Below are 13,423 nucleotides of genomic sequence, written 5' to 3'. Positions count from 1 at the left end.
CACCACAATTTTATGTATTTGATGTATGTAATTTACAATACCATGTTTTTTGTTCTTGTTTACTGTAACCGCTCTGGATTAATAAGAGCGTCTGATAAATGCCTAAATTGCAATTCGATTCAAAGCGTCACGACTCACAATAGGTTCAGTATAATCGTGATTTAAAATTTACTTTGTTTGCATAATTGGCTATACTGAGGGACACTCAGATTGGTTTTAATAATCTAAAAACCCAGGCGATATGTAGTCTCATAACACAATATTGACATAATGTTTATATATCACCCAGCCAGCTCTAGGTGGTATAGTGTAATGAGAAATTGTTTTACAGTTTTAGGGGTTAGACGATTTTCAGGAAAAGTGGTAATGACTCTTGATTTTGAAGTGTACATTTCTGTGCACTTAAGTTAGTAAGTAGATAATCCTATACCGTAACTGTAACAAGAGCCTATGAACTTGGATTAACAAGGAATTCAATACAGAAATTAGCACCAGGCATAGCTTCAGGTGTGTCTGTTTGTTGTGTGAGGACATGCCTGTCTTTAGAACAGTGGGGGCATGGAGTACAGCCCATGCAAAACAGCCATGTCCTATTTTGCATGTGTACGCGTGGGTGTGCACATGCACATGCATTGCGTGCGTGCATGTGTGTGTGTGTGTGTGTGTGTGTGTGCACACACTGTCAAAACTAAAGACGGTTAAGTGCAGATGCAGAATTCCATTCCAGGATTTTGTTCTGTCCTGACCCTTCAGTCTTTCCAGGTCAGTTGACTGACTGTTCCTAAAAAATAGATGGACTGGACGGTGATGATTAACATTCAATATATTTTAGTTGTATGCTTCAACAAGGTTATATCTTCCCAATGCAGAATGAGGACTGATGGATTGCATGAAATGCATGTGTTCAACAAAACTACTTTTCACATTGGACCAAGTTTGACAACTACATTTGGAATACGGTCAACCTACATATGAGCAGTCTAGCCGATACACAGATATTGAATTCAGATTGCATAATGAATATATGAAGATTCATGATAATGATTTATAGAACTTTCTAGCAAAAAGCAGTGCAGCAAAGTTGAGACAAATTCAACGTTCTGCTGGTTCCGTGCGCCAGGACAGAGCATCAGGCAACCAGAAGCGTGGCGTCTGTGTGTGTGTGTGTGTGTGTGTGTGTGTGTGTGTGTGTGTGTGTGTGTGTGTGTGTGTGCACGCATAATAGCGAGCTTAGAAACTGCAAGGAGCAGCGATTGAGTGAGAACTGTCCAGTTCTGTGTGAAGATAATATGAGAGATGAAACGGAGGGAGGGAGAAGGTGAGATGGAGATATTGTGGCACCAACTCCTTACAACGTAAAATCCTGTGTGTGTGTGTGTGTGTGTGTGTGTGTGTGTGTGTGTGTGTGTGTGTGTGTGTGTGTGTCATTGATCTCTGACTGAGGGTGTAAACTCAACAGGTCAAGTGGCAGGCTGTGAACTGGACGTGAACCCATGAGGACGTTTATAGGTCAGTGTTCCCACGTGGCACACCAACGACCAGCAGACCTAGCCTCCATCCTAGATTTCAATGAAACACACTCTGGTGGTGTCGTGCGCCGAAAATAACCGCTTGACAAACGTCATGATGCGTATACCTGTAGGGCTGTTATACGACTACAACATTTATGTTGACTGTTAATTGTCATACAAATTCTTGCGATTAACGATTGAATTGTGTTTTTGGCATTGAACACTGGAACATGTGTAAACAATTGTTTTTATTGTCAATCAACTTGTGAACACAATACCACCCCCATATAATAAGGCAGAGCCAGGTTATTTAGTCTGGCCATGCCAGGCTACCTGAGCACAGGTGACAGTTGATAAAACCTCTCTGCACTTCAGTGGAGTAAATAAATACTATTGTTTCAGTGGAGATTGAGTTAGACTGAACATTTGAGACATTTAAGACAGGAAGAGAGAGAGGGGGAGAGAGAGAGAGAAATCAAAGCTGAGGTTCATCAGCAGTCAAATTCAAACGGTGTACCAATCAGTGCATGCATGCGTGCGTGCATGCGTGAGTGCGTGCGTGCGTGCGTGCGTGCGTGCGTGCGTGCGTGCGTGCGTGCGTGCGAGACACTGAGAGGTTGTGTTGTAAACAGTGGTGTGTGGTGAAGGTACACACTTCCTCTGTCCCATGTCTGTTTAGAGTACCATCTCCTCTCCTCCCTTCTCCGTTGGAAAGTACAACAACCAAAATGACTGGACTGGAATGACTGGACTGGATAAAGGACATCTAGTTTATGCTGTGAGAGTTGTGCGAGTTTAAAACCAATTGTCGCTATAGCTTTGCTGTTTTTAGTCGTATTAGTATTCATTGATTTTTGGATTCTTCATTCGCCATGAAGTATTAAGGACAGAGCTACACCTTAAAATAGGATTGGACGTAAAAATGTGCATATGAGTTTATGAGCAAACACGCATTGAAAAGCCTGGTGTAGCTCAGCCGTAATAGGAGAAAAACTAAGATTCTCTACGAATTCAGTCAGTTAATCACAGAGTGAGTCACTGATAAAATAAAAGTAATTTGGGCAGATAAATAATCTCATCAAATGCTGCTACAGTAATACAGTTCAATTCCTAGTGCCCTGCTGAACAGCCAAATGGCATAATTAGGGTTATATTAACGTGGTCTAACTGGTTGTTATAAACTCTGCATGCATCGTGCATATTCTTTTATTTACATTTTTCCTCCTGCATGGGACAATTATCAGTGCGGTTCACAGATAAAACAAGGACAAGGGGGCACATAATGGGTTAAGTTATATTGTTGTTGTCGAGCAGAACCCTCTTATCTCCATATTTTAAAGTAACAGATCTACAAGCCCATTTGAGCTTGACAATCTGCTACCTTTTCTATTATTGAATTTGAGATATCATGACAGATGACTGGACATAGGTTGGTTTACAATGCATCCGAAAGAGACGGTAATGATTATGTCGATATGCATATGTAAGTACTCGTACCTGTAGTTTGATTAATTTATAATGAGCCTTGTACAGTCAGTCACTAAATTAGAGTCCAAATTATTATAATTATATTAATATTTTATGGAATTAATGATAACAGAGTTAGTCAACTCGTCAACACCTAAGGGTACACATAGCAAGATTTATCCGTATGTCTGTCTGTCTGACTCACACACACACACACACACACACACACACACACACACACACACACAGACACCCCCCCACCCCCCGTGGCAGCTCTACGTGTTTAGACGTGCCATATACTCTTAACACTAATATCTTCCAGCTATAGAAAATATTGAAAGCAAGTCCATTTCTTTGCATTTGTTTCTCTTTGAATTTGAACAGCAATGTCCCTATGTCCTAACCTATATGTGACTATGTTCGTTTAGACTAGTACCAGTAGGGGGAAAAGTGGCGCTGTTGTGCCAGAAACAGAGAGAGAGAGAGAGAGAGTTGCACTGTTGCCTGCTAATGAGAGAGAGAGAGAGAGAGAGAGAGAGAGAGAGAGAGAGAGAGAGAGAGAGAGAGGAGTTGCACCTCTCAGTTCACACAGGTGTGATTTTTACACACACACCCGATGACTTGAAAAGGGACAAAGCAGGTGACATCACTCTCATGGCTGATTCAAAGTGAGAGCTAATGCTAGCTTCAACTGTTAAAGTTACAGTAGCATTCACAATCTTTGCCACTACTGAATGGCCTTGACGACTCACACAGGGAGGAGCATGCTACCAATCTTCTTGTCACACAACTTGACACAAGTGTACAGTAAATCGCTCACAGTGGACTAATTGTATAGAGAAGTGCTTATTTGCTAGAAAGCAACCTTTAGTTTAATTTTGGAATGTGCACGCACAGGAATATACATGCACACGCACGGACATGCTCACACTCTAGTCAAAATCTGCAAAGCAAATAATGTGAAGCGAGACACTAAATGTCTAATTTATGATCCGTCATTACGATGGTGTCGCATGCCCATAACGACGGACCAAGGAGCCCACGTGTCATGAGCTTGCGACACCGTCGTATGATTAAGTATAAATCAGGGCTTTAAAGCCTCCAGCCAAACTCCTACACTACAGGGTTTCCGTCTCCGCTGCCACGCTTCAGTAAACCTACCATCATCACCAGTCTATTCTGAAACACACTTCCTAAAAACACTGGAGCCTCAGTCTGGACTACTGCAAAAAGGGAAGCGTGTCGTACTGTGTGTCTGCATGCGCACAAACAAGAGACGGCATGTCTGAGTTTCCCCCCCAAAAAACATTAAGGCAATCTCTTGGTGGTGTAGTTTATAGGCTACGACGTAGGACCAGCAACAATATTGTTTGTTTTGGAGTTTTGGACTTGTTGCTTAATGGGGGTACAGTACAATACAACCTGGGGACAAGGGACCCCAGGCCCAACGGCCCTTGAGGACGTTTCATCCGGGTTTGTAACTCAGATTGTAAATGTAAACACAGACCCCTTAGAGGGCAGTGACTCAGAGAGTGTACAAATGGAACCAGATGGACTTGTATGGATCCATCCCCTAATAAAGATAACATCAAATGGGGGTTTCTGTGGCCTAATGCTATATCAGAACTGTAGGTCTTAAAAAGGTTGACACGTCACTGTTATGTCGTCTTCGTCGGGTGGAAACCTCATACAGTATGTCCAAAACTGTTACTTTTCAAGATTCTAATTTCAAAAGTAGCAGATCTACAAGCTCAAGAGGTTGCAGATTTGCTCCTTTCGATTTATTTACAAAAAGTTAAAATATGAAGATAAGGTTTCTTCCTGACAGCAACGATATGAAATAAATGTTCACATGCTAGAAAGGTTGATCAACCGAGTCTCAAAAAAGATGTAGGGTGCAACAGTTAATGAAACTCAATGTTTATAAAATAATACGTTTTATACAGTATGAGTATGATACAGATAAATAACAAATCTACAAGCTAACAAAATGCCACAATGTGAGGTGTTGTGAGGTTGTAGATCAACTATTTTCTGTATTTTGGTACGAAAAAAAGCTTCTTGAATCATTTAAAAAAAAATCTATTTTGCAGTTCTAAAGAGTAGGGGACTGATCATATTATTTTCAATTATGTGAAAAGTTCTATGGAATCATTGGAATGTATGCGTAAAAGCAAATTCACTTTTGACACTTGATGACAGAATAGAGCCACATACTGTTTAAAATTAATTTAAAAAACAAAATGTTCGTGTTTACATCACAATAAACAAATTTTATTGTATCATTGTATTGTATCATTGAAACATAACATTAACTTCCTTTCAGATATCTGATAGGACAGACATAGGGAAACAGAGAGGGGTGAAGAATAGAACTCGCAGGTGTATTTAGTATCCAGTCGTTGACATTAATTAAAGGGACACTTCACCCGTTTTGCAAAAGAATATATGTTAATGAAGTTTAGAAGATTTAGAACACTTTATGTGTGCAATATGTGGTTTTAGATATTTTAGATTTTGAGCAGTGAGCCCAGTGTCTCTGATGTCATGGACACTGGGCTCACTTGCTTCCTGGACTACATGTTGTCTCAGTAAGACAGCCCTTTCCCTATCCACAAGTACTTTATACCTCGTACTTTAATGCTTAGTATGAGGTATAAAGTACACCAGCCTTGTGTTCCTAAAACAGAAAGATTGGGTATTGGGTAAGACTGCCGTTATGTATCTTTCAAGACCTTTCACAGCTTTGTCTCAACCATTCCTCCATTATTATATGGCTCTGGTCTCAGCCACCGGGGTAGATATTTTGACATTCCGTTTTTTTTTTGGAATGTTGCCACTACACAGGTTCATCCCGATGTTCTAATAGAACATGACCTGAGACCTTAGTGTCAACCACTGGTATCTAATCAAACTTCTGAACCTCACAGCTTTACTTTGGCTTTTGTGTCTTATTGTCCATGGGAAAACCTTAAGTGCTTTCCCAGTCCGCTGCCAGTGGCCTTGTGCCTATGTAGCCACTTCCCATGTGACATCATTCTGAAACCGTCTGTGGTTGGGGGTGATCAGGTGCTTGGTTGTTGACATATTCAACAAGGCAGTCATGTAGACAAAAACACAACACGATGTAATTTTACAGCTACAATAAAGATTTTTTTCTGAAAACATTTGAGATCGAGAGAATACAGTGACATAATTTGTATTAATATTTGACCACTGCGTCCTACCGGAGTTTTGTGAGATGACCTGTTGCGCTGGTGGAAGCACGTGGCATAATCTAATGTAATGGACTATATATATTATTTTACCGTACAGGCGTACACTGTTAAATCCTTCTGAATTCAATGATGAAATAGTTTTATTGTGTTCCGTGCCAATTCAAAATTGGCTTAAAAAGTTGGCTTGTAATAAGGTTAGTTAAAGGGTAAATAAATGGTGAGGAAAAAACCCAAACAGGGTGCCTGGAACCGACTCGAAGCGGATGGGTCTTTTATCAGCCTGAAGGGGTTTGTTTCTCTACAATGACCTGCTCAACATTCATCAAACCTCGCTGATGTTGTGTTGTGTTATGTTATGCTGATACTGTACACTACAGTGTACCACTGTGCATATCATCAGCAGCTAAAACATCCCCTGGATAAGAAGCAGGCCATGGTTCCCAAATTAACATCCAAACGTGTCACAACTTAAGAGACCATTCGTCCGTTAAAGGAAAGACATATCTTTGTGAAAGAAGAGAAAGTGGACAGGGTGAAAGTGGGCAGGAAGGGAGAGAGTGTGCACCATAGGTGGGACAGTATCAGGAAACAGCTGATGTGTGGACGTGGAGGTATGTGCGTGCATTGTTGCTGTTCATAGGGAGTCAGTGGTTCTCCTCAAACTGTTTCCCCCAAATTGATATATATTTGGTCATGGACACCCATCTGAAAAGGTTTTGTGCCAGGGACCTCCAGAAGCGAAGATTTGAGTCAAAAATGTGCACAAAATGTAGAAGATTTTCCACAAAATGTAACTACTCACGATTATTATTTTTAAATAAGTACAAATAAACTACAAACTCATGGCGTGGCACGAATGTACATTGTTGCCACTTTAGATGTTTTTCTCGTATATCAATATCACTATTTCTAAACCACTACCTGGCGGCAAAATGTGTCACATTTTTCAAAAATAGCAGATCTACATACAAGGTCACAACGTGTCACATCGTCATGTGTTGTAAGCTTGTAGATGGGATATTTCTGAGGGTAGCCCTTGACATTGACGATGAAGGGAAAATGTACGTCATATTGTCCCTCATTACGTCATATTGTCTCTTTAATGTTAATGGCATTTAATGTTTGTGTTGGCACTTGGCACCGTGTGTTTCACATCACCTAATCAATAAATCAACATGAGTTAGACTTTAATATATTAGTGCCCCTCACTTTACACGGGTCTGACGGGTGTGATTTGTGCTATTCATCGGGAAGACGAATTTGGTTACTAGCCTATGGGTTGGGACGGTGGATCCCGAAGTGATCAATACAGCAATAGCGTTTTCGCACATGAATCCTAGAATCTGAAATTTTCAAGTGGTTAAGTTTCAAGTTCAAGTTCAAGTTTGATTGGTCTAGCCGGTCCAATGAGATGATCCATCAGTTAAATGGTAAATGGTGAATTTATAATAGGGCCTTCATGGACAGAGAGTACAATGTGCGACTGTTACATTTATTTACCCATTAAACAGGTCTTCACCAGGTCAGGTAGGTTATTGAGTATTGATTGACCTACGGGTTCAGGAGTTATATGCCAAAACGTGACTACTGGTTATAGTGCCACCGTGAGGGCGATTAAAAAATGCAAGGTGGCATTAATTCCTTGACCTAGTCATAATGTGCATGCAGTTTCACACCGATCGGTGCCGGAGATTAGTTGCTCAGGGGCTAAAACATAGTCTTGGCCACGCCTTTGGCCTGTATAATGTGTGTAGTATAGCTCTGATAGTAATCATTGCTAGTGTGTGTTTGCTCAGTAACGGTTCTCCCTGTCTCTCCAGACAACTCATACATCCTGTATGAAATACAGGATAAACTGTAAAGTGATGAAACAAAAAAGACGGTCAAATTGGAACTGAATATCCATCAAATTCTCTTCTCTCCCCTGGCCTGATCAGATGAAATTGGTGTCCCACGTGAAAATGTATGTTCTATTAAAGAGCTGTATACATGGAGACCTCTGTTACTGACTCAAGATTACTATAGAGCTTTAAACTTAACAAAATTATTTCCGTTTCAACCAACAACAACAAAAGATCATAACTTATAGCACATGCAAGATATACATGTAGGGTAGGCCAATAGGTTATATGACAACACCAACCCATCTGTGTACAACATTATGGCTGCAATCCTCAGCCACTACTGACTGAGTGACTGACTACTGTAAGCCTTCATAACTGGATGGAGTTATAGGTTGTTGTAGCAGAGCAACGCCTTGGACAAAAACCTCAGTCCGTCTCCAACTGCAGCAGGCCTGGACGTCTAGTTTACTGACATGGAGCACCATTTAATTTGATGTCTCTACTGACTACAACCGCAGACTGATTGTAGCAATATGCTGTATTAAAACGCCACTATAACAGGCGCCCACATCTGACGTGAAAGAAAGGCAAAGGGAGGAGACACATCAGCCTTCAAGTAGTGTGCCATGCTGCCCCCTCTCCCCCTGTCCCCCCAACCAGGAGAAAGTAAACAAACTAATTTCATCCGACTGAAGCTTTTTGTGTGTAAATGTAACGAGGATCGGTGTTTTTTATTTTGTATTTAAAGGCAATAAAATCTTCACTGTAGCCTACGTATCTCCTTGGATCAAGACTATGTATTTTGTCGAGTCTGACTTTAACTTTCGTATGTAGATTCCCAGATATGCACATGTCAAAATCGAAAAAGAAAGAAAATACAGCTATGATAGCCCCAAAAATCTAACTCTCGTAGAATCGATCATAAATACATCTACGAGAGTTAAAACTTTTGGCTAATCAGAGGCTACAGTAAACTTAGAGTGCTTAATGGAGGTTATCGTGACTCGGGGAAATAAATAAGGAACAAAATAGAGAAAACAACAGCGTAAATCCGTGCATTATTTCACAGACCTGACCAACGTTGTGGTGAAAATGAATTTCATTACAAGTAGGCTATACTCACAGCACGCATAAGGCATAAGCCCCGGTGACGCTCTCGCTGTCCCGCACCAGGAAGCTCCCATCCCTGCCCGCCCGGGCCAGCAGCTCCTCGGCCGCGGCTCGGCTCAAGTCCCGGTGGTACCACATCATCGGCTGCGACACCCCGGTCCCCCCAGCGCCGCTAGCGCCGCCAGCAGCACCGCCGCCGCCGGCCATGGCCACCACAGCCCTCCCTGCTTCACACCTACTACTGCCGCCGCCAACCTCCCCACTCCTCCTCCACCACGGTCAAATTAAATATTCCTTTTAATTCACAACGCGAGGAAAAGTACAGCTGCTCCCCGGTGGAGTAGGACTAGGAAGTTGCGACGGAGGTGTTTCTTTTTTTGTAGTTTTCAGTGTGTCCGTTCGGGTTTGTTTGTGGGGTTTTCTTCTTGCTTTTTCCCCTTGTTGTTTTTGTTTCCCGTCCCTCCGTCAGTACAGTAGTTCAGTTCCTGAAAAGGCTCCTCGCTCTCTCCCTCAGCGCCTCCTCTCGTTTACTTCCCGGTGTCCCACCGACGGAAACCAGCGGATGTGAATCCACGCTGGAGGGAGGGAGGGAGCGGTGGCATGGAAGAAGTAAACTACCGGTACAGTACACAAGATGTTTTTTAACTTCAATAAAAGTAGTAGCAATAGCCTACTATAAACAAAAATAGCTCTCGCAAGCAAAGTCTTGTATTTTCCTGTGTTTAGTTCCCCTTCCCTCCTCAGGGAAGAGGGAGGGAGAGAGAGAAGGGAGATTATCAGATTCAGAGCACGGGCCGGGGTCATTCAACATGGGGTCCGGGAACCCTAGGGGGTCCTCTGAGACTTACTGCAGGATGGCCAGCAAATACCAATTGTTTTGGTGGCCACAGGATCTTGTTTTTTTAAGTTTAATAATAATAATATTATAAAAATATACAATAACATTGATTTGATCCAATATATTATTAGCAAAGATAGGTGTGTAAAAAAAAAAAAAAAAAAAGCCATCAAACCTGCATGGTCCTCCTGCAGCAGTTGGAGGTAACCGATAATCGCTTAAAAGAAAACCGTGGAAAACTGTGAAATAAATAAACTTCCAAGTTAGTCTCAAATCTCTCACCGTCACCATTAAACCAATCTGAGAACCCTTTGTCCCTAGTCAACAGACTGTCTTGAGAGGCTATAGTATAGGCCTACCATTAAACAGACATACCAGTATTACACCACCAGGCTGCTAAATATGGTGGTGACTGTGAGCATAGCTTTGAAAGAGGAACACCATTTCTAAATACAATTTGTAACTCTGCCACTGAGGTATCTTGGTTTTGCACTGTGATTTAAGCTTTTTACTGTGATTTTAGCTTTTTTTACACTACTAATGTGTTCTAGGGCTCTTCGCTTGTGTAAAATGTGTGAATTGCCTTGTTGTTGAAATAAAAACTTGCCCTTGCCTCCCTCATACTGGTTGACTCACAGTTAATTGCCAACATAATACAGCAAATCCTGTCTGTTTTAAAAATGCAGAGGGTTTTTTGGTTTAGGTATGAGGGTGTGTCGTAACACTGTTAAATCGACTTAAAATAATTTAGCACAAAAAAACATGGCTACTAAGCAATAGTGAATTACAAAACAAATAATGCAGTCACTCCTTTCTGTTGAGTGGATATTTTTATTTTTCTAGTCCACCATTGTTGTACAATACTGTAGCTTAACTTGACCACACATGAACCAACGGCTGGAGGCCTCCCTGAGTCCCTGGCTGTCTGTATACTGTTAAACTTGAGGAAGCCAGTCTAATTACTCAACACTCATTAAGCAATTATTTCATAAGCCAAAGCAGTAAGCACTGTGTCTTAGAAATACCTGTACATGCACGCACACATGCAAGGCACGCACGCACACACGCACACACACACACACACACACACACACACACACACACATTTATATAGGCTATATAATATTGAAATGTTGCAGATGAAAATATGTGAAGTGTGATGTGTGAGTGTGTGTGTGTGTGTGTGTGTGTGTGTGTGTGTGTGTGTGTGTGTGTGTGTGTGTGTGTGTGTGTGTGCATGCGTGCGTATGACGTGTGTGTGTGTGTGTGTGTGTGTGTGTGTGTGTGTGTGTGCGTGTGCGTGTGCGTGTGCGCGTGTGTGCGTTTGCGTGTGTGTGCGCATTTTACTTGTATATACTTGCCAAAATGCGTTTTCGCAAGAAGTGCAGTATGCAGCAGCCTAAAGGCAGAGCTGTGCAGTGCATTGTGAGTGACCTCAGAAAGGCTGGATATTAATAGACCACACAGACCACAGCCATCCTGCTGCTATTCCTGGCTATGTCATCACACCGTGTGTGAATTACGCCGTGTGTGTGTGTGTGTGTGTGTGTGTGTGTGTGTGTGTGTGTGTGTGTGTGTGTGTGTGTGTGTGTGTGTGTGTGTGTGTGTGTGTGTGTGTGTGTGTGTGTGTGTGTGGTAACATTAGTCGTAGTATGTCTGCATCATGCAAAGTGTAAAAGTTTGTTCCAAGATGTCATCCCAGATACAGAACATTTCCAGTAAAATCCTCAGTGTTATGTTAACTTAACTTAACCAGCGTGTATAACTTGCACTGGCTCCATTTGAACACGTACTCTCTGAGTTAAATTAACACTAAAGATTGTACAGTGTGGGAAGTGACTGGGAACTCTGCAAAACAAGGGATTAGTCACAAAATTATATCCATTTGGGAAGTGTGGAAAATTGGAAACCTTGCTGAATAGTTCAAATGTATAGTGTCCTGTGAGTGTTGATTTAAGTGTATGTTTTGTGTATATTGTCTCTCAAATGACAGTATTTTGGAAGCATGGATAGGCCTACTACCAATGTGGCTAATAATAATGTACAATATCCATTAATTTAATGGAAAAGGAGATGTCTTAATGATTAAGACATCTCCTTTTCCAAAGAAGCTCTTCAAATTATGACTTTTGCCCTGTTTTTATTTAATGTGTTGGGGTTTTAGGGTGTCGTTTTAGGGTGTAGTTTAGCATTCTACAACCAAGACAAACTGCTGAAAATACTTTTCCAAATGCAACAAAACAAATTGTTTATTAAAGAAACTAAGACATCTTGTGGTTGGATGTATATGACTCCAATGTGGATCTCAGGCTTCATTTGACATCGGTGCATCTATGACGTATGACTCCAAATTTGAGCAAGGTTTCAGCCTGGTCGCTGCCTCTTCTTCCAAGTTAAATATTTAAAAGTATAGCACACCCGTAGAGGTAGCCTACATCTGTGGCTCACTGACATTATGCACAAGAAGTATCGGGCCAGCGGTTTGCGATTAGCTCTCGACAGACAAACAAACAGGGTAGTAGACAGGAAACAGGCCTACAGTGTCAATAATTTGTAAACCTGAGCGCCTAGAGTGACTGAGTGCGTTCATAAGTAAATATAATATAATAAATGTGTAATTTGTAATCAGATGATCATGTATCGTATAGGCACATGGCCCATCACAGAAATCTCAAAAGAAAAACAACCCCCCCAAAAAATAATAAAAAACAATCCTGAGGCCCATTCAAATCTGAAAATAGACGTGGCATCAACACACATAGTAAAACATATGCCCCACGCGCGCGCACACACACACACACACAGTCACACACACACACACACACACACACACACACTCATGCGCACAGAGGCGAATGGAAGCCCATAATTACTGAGCAGTGGAGCAGACTAACCACTGGTTGGCTTTTGGTGGCCATGTGATGCACTCTGAGTTGTCTCGATAAAGAAAAGTAATGGACTCAACTTGCGAGACCTTGTTGTGCATTATCACTTACATTATATTTATACTATACTATTTATATACAGCAGTCCTGCCCCCTCGAGAGACCCGGAAAATAAATCCCCGTTCATTTTCCTCACAGACTTTTCAGAAAGTATTTATTTAAAGACGTTTATGCTGCGGACAAAGCCAACTCTTGTCGTGACAAATCATGACAATAAACACATAAAAACATGTTTTGGGCCAAACAAAGAATTAGAAAGTAGAAAAAACGACAGGTTACAACACTTTTTTTGTTGTTTTTCTTCTTTGTAATTATTTGTTTGGTCCAAAATATGTTTGTTATCATGATTTGTCACGACTCGAGTTGGCTTCGTATGACGCTTAGAAGGTCTTTAAATAAATACATTTTGAAATGTCTATGGGAAAAATGCATTGGGATTCATTTCCTGCATGGGCCTGGCGTCGTTATGAAAGGGGGCGGGACTGCGACG

At 41.4% G+C, this 13,423-nt stretch overlaps 2 protein-coding genes across 2 annotated transcripts in view; both read right to left on the bottom strand.

The window, feature by feature from the left end:
* The window catches only part of inppl1a (inositol polyphosphate phosphatase-like 1a), a 43,489-nt gene extending 33,807 nt beyond the window's left edge, over nt 1-9,682 (bottom strand). The window contains exon 1 of the mRNA XM_080772341.1: nt 9,164-9,682. Coding sequence (XP_080628467.1) covers nt 9,164-9,357 — 194 coding nt within the window. The 5' untranslated portion in view covers nt 9,358-9,682. The remainder of the gene's footprint in view (nt 1-9,163) is intronic.
* LOC308321523 (myelin-associated neurite-outgrowth inhibitor-like) overlaps nt 1-13,423 on the bottom strand; it is a 395,831-nt gene that overhangs the window by 269,306 nt on the left and 113,102 nt on the right. The gene's annotated exons all lie outside the window — the stretch shown is intronic.

The sequence above is a fragment of the Protomyctophum bolini genome (genome assembly GCF_963924005.1).
Source record: "Protomyctophum bolini genome assembly, chromosome: 9".
Classification (NCBI taxonomy): Eukaryota; Metazoa; Chordata; class Actinopteri; order Myctophiformes; family Myctophidae; genus Protomyctophum; species Protomyctophum bolini.
This window is presented reverse-complemented; position numbering and strand designations above follow the sequence as displayed.